The sequence below is a fragment of the Xiphophorus hellerii genome, chromosome 11 (genome assembly GCF_003331165.1).
Source record: "Xiphophorus hellerii strain 12219 chromosome 11, Xiphophorus_hellerii-4.1, whole genome shotgun sequence".
In the NCBI taxonomy this organism is placed as follows: domain Eukaryota; kingdom Metazoa; phylum Chordata; class Actinopteri; order Cyprinodontiformes; family Poeciliidae; genus Xiphophorus; species Xiphophorus hellerii.
Window position 1 is genome coordinate 23,335,679 of NC_045682.1, and position 23,234 is coordinate 23,358,912.

General features: G+C 35.2%; 1 protein-coding gene across 1 annotated transcript in view; it reads right to left on the reverse strand.

Annotated features, from left to right (window-relative positions):
- Positions 1-23,234, reverse strand: part of rxfp2a (relaxin family peptide receptor 2a) — a 90,009-nt gene that overhangs the window by 20,543 nt on the left and 46,232 nt on the right. Inside the window, exons 5-10 of the mRNA XM_032577181.1 lie at positions 22,627-22,698; positions 17,040-17,111; positions 15,246-15,317; positions 13,477-13,548; positions 3,258-3,332; positions 960-1,031 (exon numbers count right to left, since the gene is read on the reverse strand). Of these exons, the coding sequence (XP_032433072.1) occupies positions 960-1,031; positions 3,258-3,332; positions 13,477-13,548; positions 15,246-15,317; positions 17,040-17,111; positions 22,627-22,698 (435 nt within the window). The remainder of the gene's footprint in view (positions 1-959; positions 1,032-3,257; positions 3,333-13,476; positions 13,549-15,245; positions 15,318-17,039; positions 17,112-22,626; positions 22,699-23,234) is intronic.

Consider the following 23,234-nt stretch of genomic DNA (forward strand, 5'->3'; position numbering starts at 1 on the left):
TCTGGGAAGATCTGTGAGACACCAGCAGAGTTCTGGCTCCAAAGTTTGGCTCTAAAAACATTTTGCATTGTTTTCTTCTCCTTCCTCTCCAACACACACAAAAAATCTCCAGACTGAAATAGTCAAATAGTCCTGGTAGAAGTTTTTATAATGCAAGAAAAACATGCACACACATCTATAACTATCAGAGTAATATAATGAATAAATACATATTGGGGTTTGACATTTGGAGGTCAACATTTATAAAAGTATGTTTTTTACATATTTGCTAAAACTGTCACTGTGCTGTAACAATATAATATGAGACAGAGAATCTGTAATAAAAAACCCAACAAAAAACGAACAAACACCGACAATAAAACACAGTTATAAGGTGATGTTAGTGAAGTGCAAAGCATTACCAGAGACATTTGGTGAAGCATTTGTGTCTTATCATCCAAAACTAAGGCAAAGAAAAAAAACATAAACATTTTTTTCAAACGATCAGACTTCAGGTCTGTGAAGTTTTTTGCAGGAAACCACAGAGAAATTGACGTTAAAGCCCAATTGTCTGATCTTAAAAGATTCCATATATGGAGCACTACAACACTTTTGTACCTCTAGCAAAGATGGGTTTGGACATTATGTCATTTTAAACGTTGGGAATAAAATTGAGGATTCAAAGGTATCAGGCCAGCAAAAGATGGCTAAGTTTGGTAAATATTTACTTTATTCCCCCAAAAATGTTATATTTCAATTAATGCAGGACAAACAGTCCACAACTCGTGGTGTCGCTGCAGCCGAGTTGTCAATCAAAAGTTTCAACTAATCTTCTGCTTCATGCTGAGGACACAGCTGCAGTGGAAAGTTAATAATAGCATGCACAAGTGACCAGATTGTTCTCAAAACACTGGATGAATGCAATAAAAACATACCAGCCATATTGGATAAATCATTTGATGTGTCTATCATATACTCACAGGACTTCAAGTTTGCTGCATGTTTTTAAGATGGAATAGTTGAGAGTCTGAATCTGGTTTCCCTCAAGATCCCTGAGAGAAGAGATAAAAGCAAGGCAAACAAAATGAACATTTTGGTGAAAGGGTTTAAAAGTAACTACAAGGGTTCAGGTGTGAACATGAAACATGCAAAAGAAACTGAGATCTTAGAGGAATTCATATAAATATAGCTTTCAAATATGTCAAACATTACATATGTTAAATTAATAATATTAAATATATCAATCAAGTACAATCACCACTACAACAGATAGACCATCTGGTAAAAATACATGTTTTCCCAATAGTATAATAATTAAAGATTTCCAAGAGAAAACTTAACATTGCAGATGAGAAACATTTCATTCCAGGGCAGGGAAAATGTGACAGGAGCTCCTTTGTTGAAAATTGTTAAAATCTCAGTTGCACCTCTGTTTTAAACTTACTGCAGAGGTTTAAGGCATTTATTTGGACATCTAGATACAATCCCTTTGCAATATTTCACCCTGGACATGACGAATGGATCAACTTTTTTTTCAACTTCAGTTAAAGAAGGGAAGTTTCTTATTTTGAAACTTCCCTTCATAGATAAAGTAAATAATGTTGTACTTGGGAATAATTAAGAATTCAGAGACAGATCCTGATAAAACGTAACACCAAGGGTTCTCACAATATGTGATCAAAGTAATACCATCCTGTGTAAGAAATAAATTATAAAGTAAATATCTGACTTTTAGACCACCAAATTTAACTACAGTGCATTCAATTCATTTTATTTATATAGTGCAAATTGACAACAAGTCTTGAGGCACTTTACAAAAAAATATTTAAATTCAATCATCCATACTTTCTAATTGATTCTAGTTATCTCACTGTAAAGTAAGCACAATAATTGTACAAAGTTGCTTAAAACGTTTCTAAGTAAACCCAGTAGATTGCAGTGAGTCATTGACTTGCAGCATTCACTCCTCCTGGTCGAACAGAAAATCACTTTCATTGTGTTGTTTACTTTAGTTGACTATATCGGTTTTAAAACACTTAAAATGTAGTAAATTGAAAAAATATATGTACGTGTATCATGAGAGTTTATAGATAAATAGAGGTGAGAATCATCTGTAAAACTACATATCTGATTTTCAAGCAATATTTATCAAGAGAAGCTAAACACAACATATTTAAGTCTTTCCACAAAGATACTGTGTTCAGGCATGTTGACAGCAGCACTAAACTAAAACAGGACAAGGACAGAAAGGAGGCAGTATGGGAGCCATCTTAACTTTAACTGATCTAGTTTTAGTAATGTAATTCACCCTAATCCTGAAAAATTGTTGCTTTGTACATAGATATGTGATTGTGAGATCTACAAATGAATATTACTATCAGTCCATCAGCACCAACTATATTTGTATTTTATAAAATCAATTACAAGTAACTTAAAGTCCAGCTTTTTAGTGGGAGCACCATAAGCTGCAATCTGTGGTGCAAACAACCCAAATTATTAGTAGAACAACTCAAATAGAACCAACAAACAAAACCCACCGCAAGATAATCACAAACGCATACTTAAAAGATTATCATGACCAGACCATCAAAGAGAGATATTAAGAACTACACAGAATGATTTTGTTTGAGCTGGTGTGAGCAAGTTCAAGTGTGGTAATCCATTCGATTTGATCATAATTAGATTTTTTGATTTTGTCTTTATAAATGTTTGATTCCAAAAGAGAATAAAAACAGTGGCGTTTTCTGGTATTTTCCAAAATAAAAAGAAAAACACATTTAAACAACCTGAGTAAATTTGAGTCCAGGACTGCAGAGTGCTCCAGATATTCAGACACAAAAGCTGCAGAAAGCATGAGGTCATAGAGGATTTCAGTCTCATCTTACGGATGATGCGGCTGGTCAAGCTGACCGGCCACAGCGACATAACCTGAAGATGCCTGTTAGTCAGAAGCATCACTCTAACCTCTCCGCATGCCTTTTTAATATGTCCTTATTGTTCACTCACATGCACTAAACACACATTCACATTGCCGTGTGGCGGCCTGTACACAGAGGATATTATTCTCGACATGACCGTCATGAGTTTGACTCCTGTCGTTGATAGCTTCGCCGCATGTCTTCTCCCGCTTCCTGTCATATTATTTTCAAATACAGGCTGCAAAAAATAAATAAATAAAAAAGCACATTCACTCTCCCTTTCTAGCACACAAACAACATCAATCAAATCTCTCACTATACACCTGCATGCACACAAGTACACTGTCAGAGCAGACTCACAGCCAGTCCAGGGCAGGCATGTGTTGACAGAAGCTGGGATGAGGAAGCTGCTGCAGTGAGGTGTGCACCATTGATCTGAGGAGAGACAATGGACATTTTACTGCACAGAGATTAGACTTTACAGAGTGAGAGCTGCTGCTTTGATCACCGTGACATTCAACCTAGATGAGATTCTTGTCTTACACTGCTTGTACTCCAGCCTCTAGCAGCTGAAGGTGAGATGAGCCAGATTCTGGTCAGAAGAAATTAATCGATGAAATTAACTATAGTGAATACTTTATGAAAACGTTTAGCAACCTGTGCTAAACATAAATGACTCTCTGGACTTCTCTGAGGTCTTTCAGAATAGTCCAGAGGCAGCCTTCTTAATAAGCTAATTTTCTTTGAGCTCTGATGTCGTGGCCCCAAGATGGCTGCAAAGCAAACTCTACTATCCAAAACAGACTTGAGAAAAGCATGCATATCCTAAAGCAAACACTGTATGATGGGATCTTACTTCAGAAGCTGAAACTTTGTTATCCCTCATCAAAAAAAAGATGTGTGGGGTCTTGTGAAATGCATTTACACTCTCTTAGCGCTACTAAATTCAATGTATTTTATCCAGATTTCATTATTACTTCAACAAAGAAGTGCATTTGATGGGTATTTTTGTGTACCTAAAATACAAAGAAAGAACCACAGACAACGTTTGAGTTTTCAACCAAGCTTTTGCAAAAGGAGAAGACACAGCAGACTGCTCCTCTGAACAGCTCACCATGTGTTCTGAAACCCTGCAGTAAAACTTGCCTTTCATTAACACAAAATAAAAGGGGTCTGGTGTTGATAAGATCAGCAGTCACTCAGGAACTAACACATAACAAACGCAGTTTTACGACTAAGGAATCTCTACGTAGGGGGGCACAGATCATAAACAAACACAGGTTTACGACTAAGGAAACTCTCAGAAGACCATCTTCAAAGAACATGTTTTAAGGATTAAAGAAAGGTTAGCTCTGTCTCACACATATAATTAACCTATAAATGAAGAGCAAACCTGTAACTACTTACAGTATGTAAGAATGATAGCAAAACATAATTTTTCTAACAGCATTATTGGTTAGTGGACTAAAATTTAAACTTGCCTTTTTTTCAAAATGACTTGGGGAATCTTTTCACCGTCTTTGCATTTATAAAGATCGACATTTAGCACCTTCTATTGGGTAAAAAATTATTGGCGTTATCTAGGTGAAAGGTGAACCTTTGCCCAAATCGGAAGCTTTTTGTAGCTTGTAGTAGATTTTCCTACAGGTTTGTTTAGCTCCGTCCATCTATTAACTCTGATCAACTTCTCTCTCCATGCTTAAGGAAACGCGTCACCACTGCATGATGCTTCCACTGCCATATTTTAGTGTCTTAAGAGTGAAGCACGGTCTTTTCTAAAAAGTTGCATTTTAGTCTAATCCGAACACCTGCTACATGTTTGTTGTATCTTGACAAAATTCAAATACTTCTTGTGTTTTTCTTCTTGTCACTTTTATATAAAAGCAATATTTGGATCTCAGCATCACTTCTTGAGCTACCATAAACCTATTAGCTGCTTCTCTGAATAATGCTCTCCTTGCCCAGCCTGTCAGTTTAAATACATATTGTGCATATTCTATTTTTGGACAATGGACAAGGGACATTTAGCCTGGTCTATTATCCAAGGGAAATGGTGTGTAAAATTTACCATTTTGAGTTTTACATTATGTCGTAATGTTTTTCCCTCATCCCAAACATACCTGGAGTGCTGTTTTGATACATTCATGCATGTTTGGGGGAATCCTTAAATCTCCTGTGAAAACCATCCAGGGATAACTAACCGCCTATTTATCCACATCCCCTCCCTGAAGGTGTAGTCCCAAGCCGAGCTTCTTCCTCATAAAGCACAAACTATTTCTCAGTCCAATGCTCCTGAGAACAGGTGTTAATGACATAACAGAGGAGACAGACCCAATTTCAAGGCATCAAAGTACAAAGTCAAGTTTCCTTTTTCGTTAAGTTATGCTTAGCATATACTGTATATATAAGTAGAATTTTTATAATGCTTGAAGGTAAAATAATTACTTGATTATTCTATAAACTAGCACTATGTGGGTGGAAAATACATAAGTTTGCCCCGTTAAGCTTACCCTCAGCCCCGACCTCTCTGTTCACGATGCGGTTTTTTCACTAAAAAAAGCTCTCCAAGGCCTCATCAGAACAGTTAGATTTATACTGTGTTTTAATGATAAAGGATTAGATTTCATTTACTAATTAAGCTATTTCTGAAGGTAATTGTTTGCATTTGATTTTATTTAGGGGTATCAGCATATAGGATGCTCATGCACGCTAGATGTAAAGAAATTCCCAACATCTGCATTTCATGAGGTATTATATGTCACAGAGTAGCCTAATGGAATCAGTTCCCTTCTTTTTACAGCTTGCAGATAAGGAATGAGGGCAAAAGAAAAATAGCAGCACAAGTTGGACATTAATTTAAGAATGTGTTTTCTATTAAATCTCCAACAAAACAAAGCAGAAACATGAAAGTGAAATACTGAATGATTGAGAACAATTTCTATAAGATCAATAGATCTGACTAGGGGCATTACATATTTTCTATATTTTGCATTCATGTTGCCAGCCTGACGATATCCCCAACACTGCAGCAAGTTTGAATTTATTCAATCTATTGTGCCAGTGCTGTTGTTTCTGATCTACTTTGTGCAATGAATTCTAAGTGCCTCATCAAATGTGGCACGCTCATAAAAACTTTAAAACAACAGCCCACAGTTACTTTACAAAAATACGTCTCTGTTTTGTTTGGCACTATTTTCTGATTATGTCTCTTCATAGTCAACAACTTTATGACTTTCTCTTCACAGTCTTTGCCCTTGTGGGTTTATTTCTTTTCATTTCCAGCTGAAGTAGTCTAGGCTATGACAGAAAAAAATGCTCTTACTCTGATTGTTAATAGACATGAGGTAAAGTCTAAGTTTTTGATTCATGGACAAATGATCCCTTTTACAAGATCATATGCCAACTTTCAATATATTATCCAATAAAAGGTGTCCCAAAACTCCTTTGCTTCAGTTCTATAAAATAACAATGAGATTTTCAGCTTGAATTTTGCACTGCATGATACAAACGCTTACAGCTTAATACCTGTTATTATTTATTTATTTTTTTGCATGTATCAGTGAATGAGTTTGTTAACTAATTTTTCGATTTGAAGTTTGTTTAGAATTTTACCAAGGCTACCTGTTTAAACAATTTCATTGATTAGAAAAATCAAAGCATCAGGAATACAAGTTTGTCTTTTTTTTTCTAATTTAGGCATAAAAAATAAAGGCAATATAAAACAAAAGTGTCAAAAATGAAAAATTTGAGAACTTATAGGACTTCTTCAGTTTGAATTATCAATACATTGTAAAAGGGGTTGCCATGTCTTCTTGAATTGTTTCAGTTTGTTTGCTAATGATAACCTCTTTCTTTCCAGATGAGAGTCTTACCATTTTCTTCAGACATAATTTAAAAGACATAATTCTGTTTTTTCTATAATATCAAAACAAGCTTTCTTAAAAGTGTAAGATAATAGTTATAATTGGCATTTATTAATCTCAGCAAACTAATCAGAAACTCAGTAGAATCAAAAGTGGGTACAATGGCAGATATCTGATGACGTTTAAAATGTGCTAGATCAAAATGGAGTGAATTTAGTACAAAGTAAGAATGAATATAGCATTAGTCACATAGTGGGGATGTATTGGGGAAAATGTGCAACTTTGCTTTAGAATAATGAAGTCTGAATAATTTTAAATTGAATAAGGTGATGTCTAGAGTAAGCAAAGCACTTTGGAATATCGCTTTAAAGAATATCTATTCTTTAAAGCGATATTCCAAAGTGCTTTGCTTACTTCAGAGTAAGCTGAAGAGATATTTCAGAGTTCATTACTTATCTTCATTTTCAATTCCTGCTTCCAATCTGCCCTTAAGCCCTGCATGAAATCACAAATTACAAACCGGGGATATAAGTTGTTGTTCCCTTTAGATCTAAATTAAAAAGCTTGTCAAAGTCACTTGATTTTATATTTTCTGAAATGTGCATGTGTATTTTGACATGTGCCCTGATTTATATCTGAAATTTGTGTGTTTATGAAGACCGTATTTGACCTGAAGTTGAGCAAAAGAAGTGAAGTTTTCACCCACTAACAGCTATCCAATCATCCTGATTCCCAAATCTATCTATTGTGTATAACCAAATGATGCATTCTGATAAAATTGAGTTTATTTGAAATGAGGGATTCTAATATGATTGAGATTTTATCTGTTTTCAAATGCATATAGTGCATATGGTGCTGCAACTAATTGATTACAAGGCTAAAATAAGTACTGTATACTGTATTTCAGAATTTGTTTCTTCCATGCCTTCAGCTGAAAGCTAAAATTGTTAAAGTTTTGATCAATGTTATTCAAAACTTTGTTAGATTGATTTATCTTAACTATAACAAATCAATCTAACAAGAAAAAATATGATTAAAGTTAAGGAGGAAAGGAAGAAACTCAAGCCAAAATGGTGTAATTTTCAATATATCGTGTAAAATGAAGAAAAATGTGTGGTACCCTACATGACTTTTTCTTTCTCAAGCAAATCTAAAATGCCCTCGACAATTATTGGCCATGCTGGTGAAAAAATACTTTCAATTGTTATGCAGAAATGTCGACTGCATTAATGCAAATCTTAGCTTAGGCAGAAGATTTATTTTACATCTTTCCCATCCTCTTCACTCTGCAAGGTGGCAGGATAAAATTAGGTCCTTCACCAGCCTTGGTTCTCACAGCTAATTTAACATTTTAAGGTTTTTTTTTTTCTCTGTTGTATATATGGCAAGCTTGGACAAGTAGCTATTTTCTAACTTTCTGAGCTCAACAAACATTTCGTATCACAGAATGGTGTATTTATTTGTCTTCTATTTTGATAATTGGCCAAAAAACCCCAAAACAAAAAACATTTATGCACCAGAAAAACATTGTAAAATTGCATTACAATTTAAAAGTTCCTAGATACTCTCATTATTGTAAAAATGTTTCAGTTTCGAACTGTGCAGTGTGGAGGTAGAGTGAGCGCCCATATACTGCTGAAGTTTATTTCTTCATTGAATTCTGCATTTTACTGTGATAATTTCAATCCTATTTAAATTGCATCTCAGAATACTACTTGTGGGTTTGACAAGTAAAGGCATATTTCTAGTCTACCACTTTGAAGAGGCAGAGAAAGAGAAAACACTTATTGGAGTCAAGTGTCAAGCCGGAGTTTTAGAAGGACATGCTGAGATGTGCCTGAGCTCTAAACAGGCCTGAGGAAAGAAAACAAAAACAAGTCTCACCCAGACAGCCTGTGAACAAGTTTGAAGTAGACAACAGCTTCAAGTAATTTTCCAAAGTCAGTCAAAGTCAGTTTGGTTTGTATAGCATATTTAAAGGCAACTAATGCTGACAAAAGTGTTTTATAGCCAGTTAAGACATTTAAATTCAGCTGAAGTAGTTGCAATTAAATCTAAAAAGCATAAAAAACAAACACCGTCAATTTATAACATAAATTTTACACATAGGTGTGAAGTGAAATGAAAATTCTACATATTTTTAACAAATATTAAAACCTGAAAAGTGTTGCCTGTATTTGTGTTTAGTCCCCTTCAGTCAACAGCAAAGCAGCTTTTGCAAATCAACTTTTATGGCTTTGCATTTACCCACATTTCAGCTCTATTGACAGAAAATTCCTTTTCACTGGGTTATGACTGAGAAATTCCAAGACATGAAAACACTTTAGTCTAAACATACTAATAATGTGTGTTAAGGATTGTTGTCCTCTCTCCCATTCTCAAGTATTTTCTAGATTTTTTCCAGGACTGCCCTGTCTTAAGGCATTTTCCCATTACCTCTGACACAGTGCTGTGCATGAAGGACAAAATAATTTAATGTTGGTGTCATCTGACCAGAGCATCTTGTTCTACATGTTTGTTATGTCCCTTAAGGTTTGTGGCAAACTGCAAACTGGACTGTTATGACTAAGTCCATGGATATGAATATCCCCAGCATCTCTGTCGGAGTACTTCAGCCCTCTTGGGTGTTTTTTGATTAATGGTCTCCTTGCCCGGGGAGCCAGTTTAGTTGTCCTAGTTGGCTTGCAGTTGTGCAAATCTTCCAATTGATTGAACAGAGCTCCATTATAGAATCAAAGTTTGGATGATGTTCTATAACTAAACCCTGTTTTAAACTTTTTCCCAGCTTTATACCAAACTTGTCTGCTGTGAGTCTTGGATTTCATGATGCAGTTTGTTCTTTAATGAACTTCAGAGGCCTTCACACATCATCTGCATTTATACTGAAACTCAGCCACCCATTTAGTTTATTCACTAATTAGGTACAGGCAGATGGTTGCACTGGATTTTATTGTGATTAATTTCTGAATTGATCCTTTAAAAATAATTTTTTCATATTTGTAAGAAAAAAAACCATGCATTTTTCTTCCACTGCACAATTATCTACTAGTGTAGGTTATCACATAAAATCACAATAAAATCCATAAAATCTTGTGACTGGATAAAAAGTACAAAGGCTACAAAGACTTTTCAGCCAGCAACCACAAAAACCGTAATCTCCATAGGAGATGGAAAAACATTATTATCCCTTCAAAATAAGAACTTCATTCAGTCATTAGAGCAGGTTACTCCTGTGAGTTTACTTCTTTTGAAAGTGGCTATAAACTCACAATTGTATTATGTGCACCAGTTAGAAATAATCCAAGAAATATCAGTAAAGAATAAATTGATATTGTCAAAAGACAAATAGATGCTAACAGACTGACATATTATCCTATTATGTAAATCAGTTCAGTGCTTTCAGGTTTAAAAGATCTCTATCAGTCTCTTCTGATTTTAGATTTCACACTCTGGAGTAATCAAGGTATGCTGGCAGTTTGCTTGCTGGATTTTTGTCTGCCTGTGAAAGCTTAAACAGAAATTTCCCAGATGACTTTCATAAAGCTTAGCAAACACAACAAGTATCCATGGAGGTGTAGTTTTGGTTATCTTCCAGTCACAGCAGGTCAAAGTACTTAGTGTTGGTGTCCTTCAATCTTATCCACTCTAACAGATCCACATCATATCTCCACTAAGCATCTAGTTTGATGTCACTTACTTCAGAAATCTTCCCTCTGTACTTGAAACTGATGTCTTGTTCATTTTTTGGTTATATATTGTGATGTTTACCATTGTCTAGACACTACTAGACAATGGTTCTATACTTTTTGGAAATATAAATGAAAATATATTTCCAAATGTATTTGGAAATATTTGGAAAAATTGGAAAATTTGCATGGTTCTTTCTTTAAAACTGCCAGCACATAAAAAAAAGTTGTTGTGATACACCACTGGGAGATAAGTCAGTTGGCCTTTTCTGGCTAATGGGATGAAAGTATCACTAAAGGAGGGATCTTATGTATTTTCCAAGCACATAGTACCATTTTATAGTACAATCAAGTAACTATGTTATCTTGAGGTGTTATGAAAAGGCTGTATAAATCAAAAACAACTTAAAAGAATGTTGACTTTGAATCATAATGCCTTGAAATTGGCTTCTGTCTCTTTAATAACCTTCAACACTCCACTTCAGTACATCATCACAACAACTCTGCTCCATTGATACGGTTTACAACTGATCGCAGAGGAGTTTGTTCAGTTTGTAGGAGCTTATTGCTGCTGCTGTTATGGTGCATGTGGGAGAGGTGCTGTGGGGAAGGAGCTCAGATGGGGACTCCACTAAATCTCAAAAAAATAATGTACATTTTGAGTACCTTGAGATTTGGTAAACTTTGGGTTGATTCAGCACCTAAAGCGTTTTACTGAAATAGATGATTGGCAACAATGAGTGCTTTCAAGACTTTCACTTAAGACTTTAATTGGACCTAGACATACAAGTATGGATAAAACATATTCAAAATAGATTCTTTTTTCCAACGGGATGGGATTTTTCCAATATTGTTGGAAAAAATATTGCCAAGGAGAAATGGCATGCCGTCTCCAAGCAGATCATTTGCCAGAGAGTGTTTAGTTATAAAAATAATCTGACCATTAAATTCAATAAATGCATAATTTCCAATCGGTCATATATTGAACTGTAGTCTGTGGAAGTTTTCTTCACCGCCACAGAGTATTCCACTTAACCTGATGGCAGCTCTTGTAGAAGAATTAAGAATGTAAATCAAGATTATAATCACTTAACATGTGTTAATTAGCACTTTTTATAGACTTTGGACATCAAGCTGAAATGAAGCAAGACAGAACAGATTATTGGGTTTCCACTTTAGGAGGCAGAAATTATTTTATATGGTCCAAAAGCTTCACTGAGCATTTTGCTTCGGAGCATCAGTCAGCAATCAAGTGTTGCTGGTGTGGGTTGCTTAGTCGAAAGTACACCAAAAGTGTTGTATTTTCTAATGTGCAGCATATACGGCCACCGTCTGTTACCCTTTATAGCCACATTCAGATACCTTCAAACACCATCTGTTACCCTTTATAGCCACATTCAGATACCTTCAAACACCAATGTGACAGCAGGTGGAAATGTCATTTTGATCAACACTGATGGTCTTTTTAAGACAACTATGCAGCAAGAAGCTTTTCCCCCTGGATCTGTCTACTGTTTTTTGGTAAGCTGCCTGAAAAACATCTTTTGCTACGCCTCAGGAAGTTCTGCTGCTGTGCGGAGGACCACTAACTGGATCAAGAATGCTCTGTGAAACTGAGGAAGGGTTTAACACTCATAGCTGCTGATCTGAATCTGCACAGAAAAAATAAAAAAGAACTTTAACTGTTAGGGACAAGAGAATAGCTAAATCAGTGTTGCTCAAATCCAGTCCACAGGGACCATTGCCCTGAATATTTTAGATGCGTTTCTGTTCCAGAACACCTGATTTAAATGATTGCATGACCTCCTCTGCAAACCATCAAAGGCTGCAGATGCGTGTTAATCACCCACTTATTCAGGTCAGGTGTGGGGAAACACCTGAAACATGCAGGGCTGTGGTCTCTGAGGATGAGCATTGATAAATACTGATATAAGTGAAGAAACTGATATTTTAGTGTTCACAGGAATGGCTGAAACAGTTAATTTTAGCTGCTTTTGATATTACAATATGGTACCTGTGTTAGAGAATTAAACCAGACCATTTCCAATTGTTCCTGAGCAAATACTGCATCATTTTCTAACAGTTACATTTGCCAAGGTTCATTCTATGATTTTAAATTTTATGGGTCAGTGGTTTGTTGGTATAGAAGGGCCAACTGTAATACATGTGCAGGTGAAACATATTATTTTGATGATTTACACACAGGCTAAAGTTTTTAAGCCATTATTTTAATTATGATGATTTCCTGCTAATATCTAATGAAAACACTACATTTAATTTCTTAGAAGATTAGAAGGTAATGTTTTCAATAAAAAATGGGGACTTAAGGAAAAGTATGTTTAATTCTTGCTTAAAAGCTATTTTCAAAATATACTTTTAATCTGGAAAACACATCTCATCGGAATGCATTTTTGAATTTATTAAGATGTACCTGTAACCATGCTACACCATTCCTTTGAACTTGGTTTTGCTATGTGGTAAGAGGCATATTTTTATAAGATTACTGCTATCAGCAAAAACTCTTTCCCTAAAAGTTTACTTTGTCACCACCAATGCTTGTGTAAATGATGTGTGACAAAGCAACGTCTACATAAATGGTAAGACCTAAACCTTCCCAGCGTAGCATTGCCCAAAGCATCATGCCAATCCTGCTAGCTAGTTCACATCCCATAGGCCAGTGGTTCATCCCATGGGACTTGGGGGAGGGGAAGCGATATGGATGAATGAAAAAAACCCAAAACAAACAGTTACACAAAAGTTTTTCACTGTAAAGATGGTTTGTAGTGTGTTTTGTTGCAACCTGAAGTGTGAAATAAACTTCAGTGGAGTTTGAAAACAAAATATGTGTTTAGGTTTATGTCTGTTTGAATGATGTGTGTTGGTGCTATTTTCCTTTTTGGGGGGATTTTATTGTAATCAATAGGGGGGGCAGAAAATCTTTGGGAACCACTGCCATAGGCATTTTTCATCAAACTGGTGAAAGTGCAGATCCAAATCACAATGTTAGATGAACAATAAAAACAGACTCACAGAAAAACGAGCGAACGAAGTCCAAAGAACGTCTCATGCGTCAAACTGCTGAGTGGGTTATGATCCAATATCCTGGCAGGAAAAATGATTTCATCATTAGTACCCAGTTATTTGAATGTGGTCTTGTGTGTTTCAACATTTTGCAAAAAATACATATAATTAACTTTGTACAAATTTAAAAAATAATGCATTAATCTAAAACGACATATGGACTATAATGCCATTAGTAAAAGCTGTCTATGAATTGTTCTGGAGCTAATCTGAAAACGTTGATATATATTTCATATCAATAGAAAACAACACCAAGTTTGGTTCTCTGTAAATCTTTAATTAAAGACAGTTGTCCACTTCTGCTAGTCAACCGATTTTTCTCCTTTCGATTTGGAGCAGCACTCAACTGCGACTAATTGAGTTGTTTCAAACTGAACAATGCAGCCGTACAATGTGTGTAGGAATATACCACACACATTCACGTGAACACCAAAACAAAACACAATGTACTTCATCATCCTTATTTACTCTCAAGGGACCAGTGCAGTTTAATCTAGGTAGTAGGAACATCTCTCTCTTGGGAAAAAAAGAAAAAAAGAAAAAAAAAAAAATCAAGAAATCAAAAAGACTACTTGTGCAACTACAGACAAACAAGTTAGCAATACTACATCTCAACCAGTTTTCATAGAGTTTTAAGAGCATCTTAAATTACAAGGAAATCACAAATGCAAATGATTGTTTAAAATCATAAAAACGATTCACAAATATTGACATTACATAACACTTACACTCTAAAATGGAGCCCCACAAATGCCATAATACAGTTTATTTTTCAAGCATACACAGTTCCAGTCAGAGGTTTACATTGGCTCATTATCTGCATGAATGTAATTTATTTTGGGCATAAATTATTTATTTGAACTGCTGGTGGAATGAGTATGTAAATATATTACTTCACTCTGCTGATATTTGTTCAAATCTTCCTGAGAAAATTGCAGAGAAACCATAAATCTTTTTGAAGAAGGTTTTTATTTTCAGTTTCAGTCCATGCCGATGTTTGCTTTAGTGTGTACAGTGGCTGCACGTCCCAGGATCCTTCAATTTATGATAGGGGTGAACCTTGGTAATCCCTAGGTTGCTGTTGTTAATCACTAAAGCCACTAACTTCGCATTTTAGAGTAGCAGCTCAGGTCAGAGGGGTTGAATCTGGACACAAATGGATGTTCCCAAGAGACTGATGCAAGGCCCATGTTTTGGTCTAAATATCCTCTAATATTAACCTTCTGGTGCAGAATCTCCAAAGCTTCAACCCTAGTCTTATTTAACATTAATGCCTGTGCAAAAAGTAGTTTCCATGCTAGCAAACCCCTCAGTTTAGTTTATTTATGATCAAGAGGATGGGCATACTGTATTTTATATATATATAATTTTTTTTATCATTGCTTGTGATGATCATAAGTTTCTCAAACCTCAAAGGAAAATTGAGCTAAATGTAGTTGTGAAAATTATATATCACTATCATGCACCATTTTGTTTTCAACTACAACATAAACCCTATTAAAACATATTCACAAAAATACAAAACCTACTATTTTTCCAAGTTTGTATGTATTTTTTAAGTTGATATCTCTGTTCAATGAATGTACTGAATGGACTGTTTGTTTTTTGTTGTGGTTTCAGTTTGTCCCCTTAAAAAGAATGTTTCATGTGAAATCATATCAATGAGTGGATGTAAACTTGAGTGTATTTATTATGTAAAATAGATATGCGATACTCACAGCCATTCTAACCGACTCAGATCCTTGAACACGCCAGGACTGAGGGAGGATATTAAGTTGTTGCTGAGAAACCTGAGAGGAGTAGGAAACACCGACTTAGAGGTTAGATCAGACAAAGACAGTCCTTATTTGGGTAAAATAACTAAAGTTGAAATGTGCTTGCTTCCTCATGAGAGCTCAAGTTTCTACTTAATAATAAAATCTACGAAATCACCTTACCATTACATTTACTTAAGATATTTATCTCTATATCTACACTACATAGCCAAAAGTATTGGGATGCTTGCGTGTAAGTTCACATGAATTTTAATGACATCATACTCTGAATACTTTGGTTATATTAAAGAGTTGGCCCACAAATTTTCATCTCCAGTAGCTGAAATACAGCTGAGAAGTCAGTAATTTAGAAATATGTTAATGGGAGTATTTGGCTATTTTCCCAGATCATTTTTTAGGTCAGGCACTGATGATGCACTTGAAGGTGTTATATTGGTTAAGTTCAAGGTTCTGTACAAGCCAAAGAAGTTCCTATGCATCATTCTTTCTTGCTGATGTCCTTATGGGACTTTGTTTAGCGCACATAATTGAAAAGAAAGGGACTGTGTCCAAATAATTCTCACATGATCAAAACCAGGAAATCACCCAAAATGAATTTGTACGCCACAGAATTAGGAGTAGTTTACTAGAACTAAGGGGCAAGTACAACCCCCAAATAAAAACTGTGCACCACACACTGTCCTCCACCAAACTTTACTCTTACAGTTCAGTCAGGCAAGTCAATTTCTTCTGCCAACAACCCAACCCAGTCCCGTCCACAGAATGACAGGCAAAAGTGTGGTTCATTACACCAGAGAACATCTCCACTGCTCAAAAGTCTTGTGGAAGTCCTTTACACCTGTTTATCCAAATCTTTGCATTGCACTTGGTAATGTAACACCTCCATTAGACTGTGCATCTGGATTGTGATTAGATGGCAGTGGAAGATTCACTGCCTTAGGTAATTGATGTTCCCGTTTCACCTTCCTCCACATTTGAAAGTGTATTTCAATTAATTTGATCATTAAGTAAGCCACATTGACAGATTCAATGAAAGTGTACAACATTCAGCAGATCAACAGCATGGAGAATTTTCATAACTTTTCCATTAATATTGCAGCAATAACCGGAAAATAACATTGCTTAATTTCTTACAACACGACACAATAAAGACACCCTGTCAGTAATAATTAAGATTCACTCAATTAGTCATTAGTGCACGAAACTGAAAGTGAATATGACGGCTTGACCCAATTCTGATCTCAGCATTCATAGACTATTCATAACAAGTGACCCACATGCTTCTAAGACGTAAATAAGACCTGATATTCCATAAAATCCCCTTGATTTCCTCATGCGCAGACATTTGCAATATGTATTTTTGAGACCACCAGCCTTAAATTTAAATGATTCTCCTGTCCCATTAACCTCTTTACACACTGGTCTGGAGCTCATTTAAAACGCCACACGAAGCCGACTCCGCAGAAAGTGAGCTCCTAAAAATGACCCATTCATTCGCAACTGCTTGTGAAAACAGTTAGAGTTTAGATTTATAACTTGAGCCTGACCCAAAATGTATCTGTTCATACAATAAATAACTATCTGCTGCTTCACTGAAAAAGGGAGGCAATGTTTACTCAACAGACGTCTCACTAATTTGGAAATTATAAGATAAGCATATTAAGCACAATGTAAAAAGATTCATATAGCTGTTCTGGGTAGATTAATAGCATTTGATAAAGTGACCAAGATACTTACAGCTTTTTAAGACTGTACAGTCCACTGAAGGCATGTTTTGATACGAACTGGAGGCTGTTGTTCTGTAGAAATCTGAGAACAGGGAACATAAATTTTCTGAAACTACAGCTAAGCAATGTTTACTGTGTATGAAACGAATTGTGTAAAACATCAAATATCTGATACATTAAAAAAAATGAAACACTACTCCTTCAATAAACTTTAGAAATATGTCATTTTCTATAAATTCAAACCATAACCAGTATGGGGTGTTTTTTATGTCCACCAAAAGAGTACACTGAAACTTTGTGTGTTTTGTTTTGTCTGGCTACTTTAGAGCCACAAAGTTGCTCACAGCTGAGAATGTTTGCATCCACATAATCACTGCTATCAGCAGTCCTACCAAAAAACAAATTAATCTTACAAAATACAGAGAATAGAAAGTGTACAGAAACAATAATAGTGGTGGACTACTGCATCCACTTGTCGTAGACTAACTATTAAAGTATATAAATCCTGATCAACAGTGATTGATTATGCATCCCAGTATCACACTCTAACTGATGTAATAGCATCAACCTATCATGAGTTTTTATGTGCTGCAGAATGTTATGTGATGAAATCTAGTCCACCAGAGGCTGTGTAGTTAAAAATAGATGCATGTTCCCCTGAATCCATTTATGACAACGGGAAAGATAAAGAAATAGTAATAAAATCTTTCCAAGAAACAATTTAACTGCATTTCACTTCAGAACACAGAGTTACACGGCAGCCTCAGTGCAGACAGGCCTTGTCCATATAAAGTATGGACAGGCCTGTCTGGGGAACTTTATTTGACAAATCAGACAGCATATATTCCCCACAGACAGACATTCAGTGAGTTGATGCTCCACAAAATTCCCTTAATTTCTTGAAGTTTGGCCCCAAATATGACATGCATATTGGCAAAACAAGAAAACTGGAAGAAGTAGGGTTATATTTTCCTAATTATGCTAAAAAATGCCCTGATCCACATTTGGCTGGAATAACTTATGTACAACTCAAACTCAGAGACAAAAAAATATGTGAACGTGGAGTTTACCTACATGGTGGTACAAGTTTGCAGGTGTTCATTTTTGGGTGAAGTTAAAAAAAAACATATTTCCTGGGGAAAAGAACGGATGTTCTAGGACAATAAGTTTAATTATGAAGCAGATGATGCCTTTGTAATGTTGAATTCATCAGAAATTAAGTTGAATTACCTGGTTCATGTTATTAAGGGTTTGTCTAAATGAACCTCTGGTTTTCAATCTATTATTTCTTCTTGTAATCAAAACAAATTTCACACAATAAAGGTGTCCACTTGTGGAGGTATTTTTAGGAAAAAATTTTGAGGACTGAAGCACAAAATACATATTTTATCTTCATTTTTAAAACCTCACTTTTTATGAAGACCCTTTAAGATTCACAGAAACATAAAAAGAGACATGTCTACTGGTTCTGTAGAGAAAGGTAAAAGGGAGTTAATTTGGACAGCAACAAGTTAACATTTCTGTGTGACTTTAGGACAAGTTGAACTCCAAACGTTTTGAAAATTCTGTCTGAAAATGTTCAGAGCACTGATTTAGTTGTAGTAATAGTTGAATGTCTAAATAGATTCAAGATGTTTATGGCAGCTGTTTAGATTAGGTTTTAATGACAGGCATTAAATAGCTTTTATTGGAAGAGTGGCGAGGAGAAAAGGCTTAATCTCACAGATGCCTACATTTTGGATATTAAAAATCCTAATTTTAAACTCGATTTTGCTGAACTGTTTTGAACTCTCTTAGGGTATGTTAATGTTCCTTTTCTGTAACAGATTAGAAACAAATGCAAAGGTCCTGAACATGTTGATACAAATTTAAGAGAGCAATGAACTAAAATTCTTCTTTGTTGGGAATATGGGCCTTTAAATTGGCTTTTTTATTATTCTTGGCACTTCCATACTTCTCTGGACCAATCAGGCCACAGTCTCTGTTTTTAAAGCATTGTCCTATGACGTTCCTAACGTTCAAATCCTCAAGTAATTTTGAAGCTCTTCTTTTTTCTTTTATTGTTTATTTGCATGGGGACAAGTAAGTATTAACAAAAACAGAACACTATAACATTTATAGCCTTAGCTAATTTGCAATGCACATCTGCAGACAGGCCTTTAACAATATAAAACAATTAAAAGATCATAAAACAAAATGTCATACATATCATAAATCCTAAAATAAATTTAAAGCAGACCACAATGAAACAAGAGTCATCATGGAGGCATCATAGGGTGACTGTTAGACAGAACTACAAACCTGGTCTTCTTTAAGACACTCCTTAAGCTTAATCTAAAAAATGCACCTGTCTGGAATCAGTTTCAAGTCTGCAAGTAAGGAATTTCACATAAGAATAACTTACACAGAAAAAGCTGTTTGACCAAAAGAGGTTTTGCAAAAAGGTACCTTACAATTGTTTGATGCACCATGAGTTAAACAAACATTTCAAAATTAATGATACATTACAATATTCAACAAAGTTGTCAAAGTTCAACATTTTCAGAAAAGAGCAACATTTAAGCAGGTAATAAACATACTTTTCAATAAACCCACATTTCAGTTTTAAAAATGTTTTATTATTGGACTGATGTAATATTCTAATCTTAAATGTCAGGTTTTCATTAGCTGTAATAATGTAACTAACATAATTGAAGGATGAAAAATGTCAGTGTGTAAATAAACTGTATAATGTGTTGTACTTAGTGATTTAAGTTACTAAAATCAGTAATCTTTTAAAGAATAGTCAAATTCATTGAATATGACTTTAGACCTTTTTGCCTTTAAAGTTTTGTGAACTCCAAGGTATTTTTTCCACTTTTTTATACAAAACCAGTTACTTCAAATAATAAATAGATTACAGTTGGACCTGAAAAGTAAATAAGGGAAGTAGATGATCTGTATTTTTCTTTTTTCATATATTTTTAATAAAATAGCTTGTAGCAACCAGCATGTTTCCCCAGTGTGACCCTAAGTCATTACCCTGTGAAAAGGGAGCAGCACTTCTACCAGTCCTTATCATTTTGTACACCTCAATCTTCCAGTTCAATCATAGTCTGCAGAAATACTCAGACAACTTTCCAGTTGTTGGGTGAATCAGAGGTAGACAAAAGGCGGAGTTTAGAGAGTTGGTGGTCAGCTTTGTGCGGAAACAATCAAATCATCTTGAATGTGCTGAAAATAATGGAGGTGACTTCAGCTCAGGGTCCACATAGACAACAGACTGGACTGCAAACAAAACAGTGAAGCAGTCTACAAGAGTGAAAGGACTTGCATTTCAAGCAGACTGAAATTGAGAACCTGTTTTTAACTCAGAAGAGGTTTGTAAAAATCCGCTAATCTCTCATAATTAAAGTGTGCAGGATGCGTCTCAAAGGAGTAGTCACTACACACACGCAGCAGCATGTGCGCGTCCAAACTTACAACAGGTGAACAATCAACAATCCTGTGTAGTTGTAATCGTTTTAATCCGTTTCTCGGAACATGAGCACTGAAAAATATTTTAGCAAATCATTTAAAAAAGGCTTTCATCTCAGCATTGCTCTCTCTCTTTCCGCTTCACAGCGGAGAATGTGAAATCTGTGCTTTCATTAAAGAGGTTTTCCCACCAGGTTTGGTTTATTCTACCAATAAACTTATGTAAAATCTGAAAAACACAGCTGTTGTTCATTTGGTGCCTGGATTTCGATGTTGTGTTTGCAAACAAAAGTACCGACTCCCGTTGCATATTTGCACATGAACAGAAAACTATTGTTTGGTGGGAGATTGGGGTGGCGAGCTGGTTGAGTACTCCAAAAAAACTGCCTTGTTTCCTCCAAGGAAAGCACAGGTTATAATAAGTTTCAAACTAATTTCACCGGCTGAGTCTTGAGGTTCACTCTTATTTGAACTTCCGCCGCACAAAGAAACAAACAACTTCCTTCTCCAAACAGATACACAGAGAAACACAGACAGATACTGCCTTGTTTCGAAAACAAAATCACCACTAGCCACACACAAATTACCTTGCAGCACAATGTATTCTAGAGGAACATTTCAAATGGACATGCAGAGGTAGGATACCCGAGTCAAAATGTTACACAACATAAAATATTGAAATAAAAATATAAACACAACCACAATCTCATAGACTGACAAATTAATTCCTTCCAAAAAGTTCATACACAACTACTTTAAAAATATTGTTATTTTCCATTTAACAGTTGACAGGTCCCCATGTGTTCTTGTATAGAAAACCTTTTCTCAAATGTTTGGTATAAGTCATTTTTGACTTAGCATTTTGTTTAATACAAATGGTTACAGTTATTTTCATTGCAATAATTATGTTATAGGAAGAAAATGCTATATCAATGTTGTGTGTGTGGGGGGGGGAAATCTCTCTTTCCTTGAGGTGTTCCCATTTCTTCAAGGTCTGCGGCAGAATATATTTCTGATTATCTAATGGTATCTCGAAATGGGACCTCTTATCAAAACATTGCATTTTAATTTTGAAACAGGTAATGTAAGGCATGAAAAGTATGAACTGGATTTCCATCTGAATGTATCCATTCAGACAGAATATGTCTGGAACAATTTATGGAAGTTGGAAACACGCGGCTCAAAGCAGAAGTTCAGGATTCAGTTATAATTCCAACTGAATATCACTATTGAGTTTGGAGTGATTTTACTGACGTATAAGAATGTTACCAACACAAAACAATGCAATATACTACATGAGTGATTTTGTAAACAAAAACAACAAAAAACAACATCTATTTCCGATGTACAATGTAAAATGACTGAAACAAATGACTGACTTGTTTTCCACTCATCAGAAAGGCTTAACACCCTCCTTCATAAAAATTCCACCCATATGTTCAGAGTAATTTGAAATGTTCTGCCCTCTGTATTAGAGCTTTTTATGTGTCACAGTTCTTCCCTGCTAAACTCATTTGGCCCAGGCTCCTTCAGTGTTAATGCAGAGTCGAAAAGAATTGCCTCAGAAAACTTTGCTAGGATGTGGAAATGTGACTTTTTAAGCCTAACACATAAAACGCCGTAATTAAAATCAACCATCAACATCTGTGTGGCCAGTTTGCAGACAAATATAGTTGTGCAAAGACATGTCTATAAAATTACACACAAATGCTCAACAACAACTAAAAAAATCTGTATTTTTATTATACAATAAATTCTACTTTAAAATTTTATTTGAGCTGTTCAGAAAAATACCTGCAAAACATTTAAAATTATTTGAATTTTGAAACTGCAGCACTCATATAGCTGTAACATGGAGGTGCATTTTTAAAACAGATTGATTTAATTTTAGTTTGAAAGCTAAAGCCTTTTTTTTTAAGACCAAATGAATCTTTGTTCATTGCGTCACATCTTACATTATAGTTTTACCATTCTAGCTTTACTTAATGCTGACACATTTTCCATTACCGTCTTTATGGTGTACCTTCATTTACATTTAAGTTTCCATTAAAAAAAAGGCCAACATTTGAACTCTGATCCATTAAACCAACAAGTAGAACGTGTTTGTAAGGAATGGAAGCAGCATGCATAAAATTACTCACAATCTCTCCAGTGCAGAGTATTCAGAGAAAACAAAGTCGGGCAGAATTTGGATCTTGTTGCTCCTCAGTGACCTGTAATAAAAGCCAAATAATGTCAGAATAACACTAAACACATTAGGCATGATGAGACACCTACAGTACAATGAGTTGGAAAAACAGTAAAATGACTATAAAGCATTGTGAGCTATGAATAACCACACAAACAACCACTGCTTTTTTATTCAGAATGGTTTTTAAGCATTTTCTTTGACTATGAAAGGGGAAGAACTGTCAACTGGAGCTCTAGAGCACTTAAAAATTTTAAGATGTCTACTGTCTGAGAAATTAAATAATTTAAGGACAGGAGCATTATACTTTCAGAGCAAAATCTTCTGAAGTCTCAAACACAGAGGGATGACTAAGGCCAAACTTCTTGAAAGAATCTAAATGTCAGCGACAGATCATTTCCAGTTATCAGAAAAATGGGTGATTATCGAAACAAATTTGACTTTAAGTTTGTTTGATCAAAATTTCCACCATCAGCAACAACAAAAGCCCTGCAAATATACATTAAGTTATGTACAATGAATATAACAGTTTATCTCGTTGAGGTCAATTAATCTGCAATG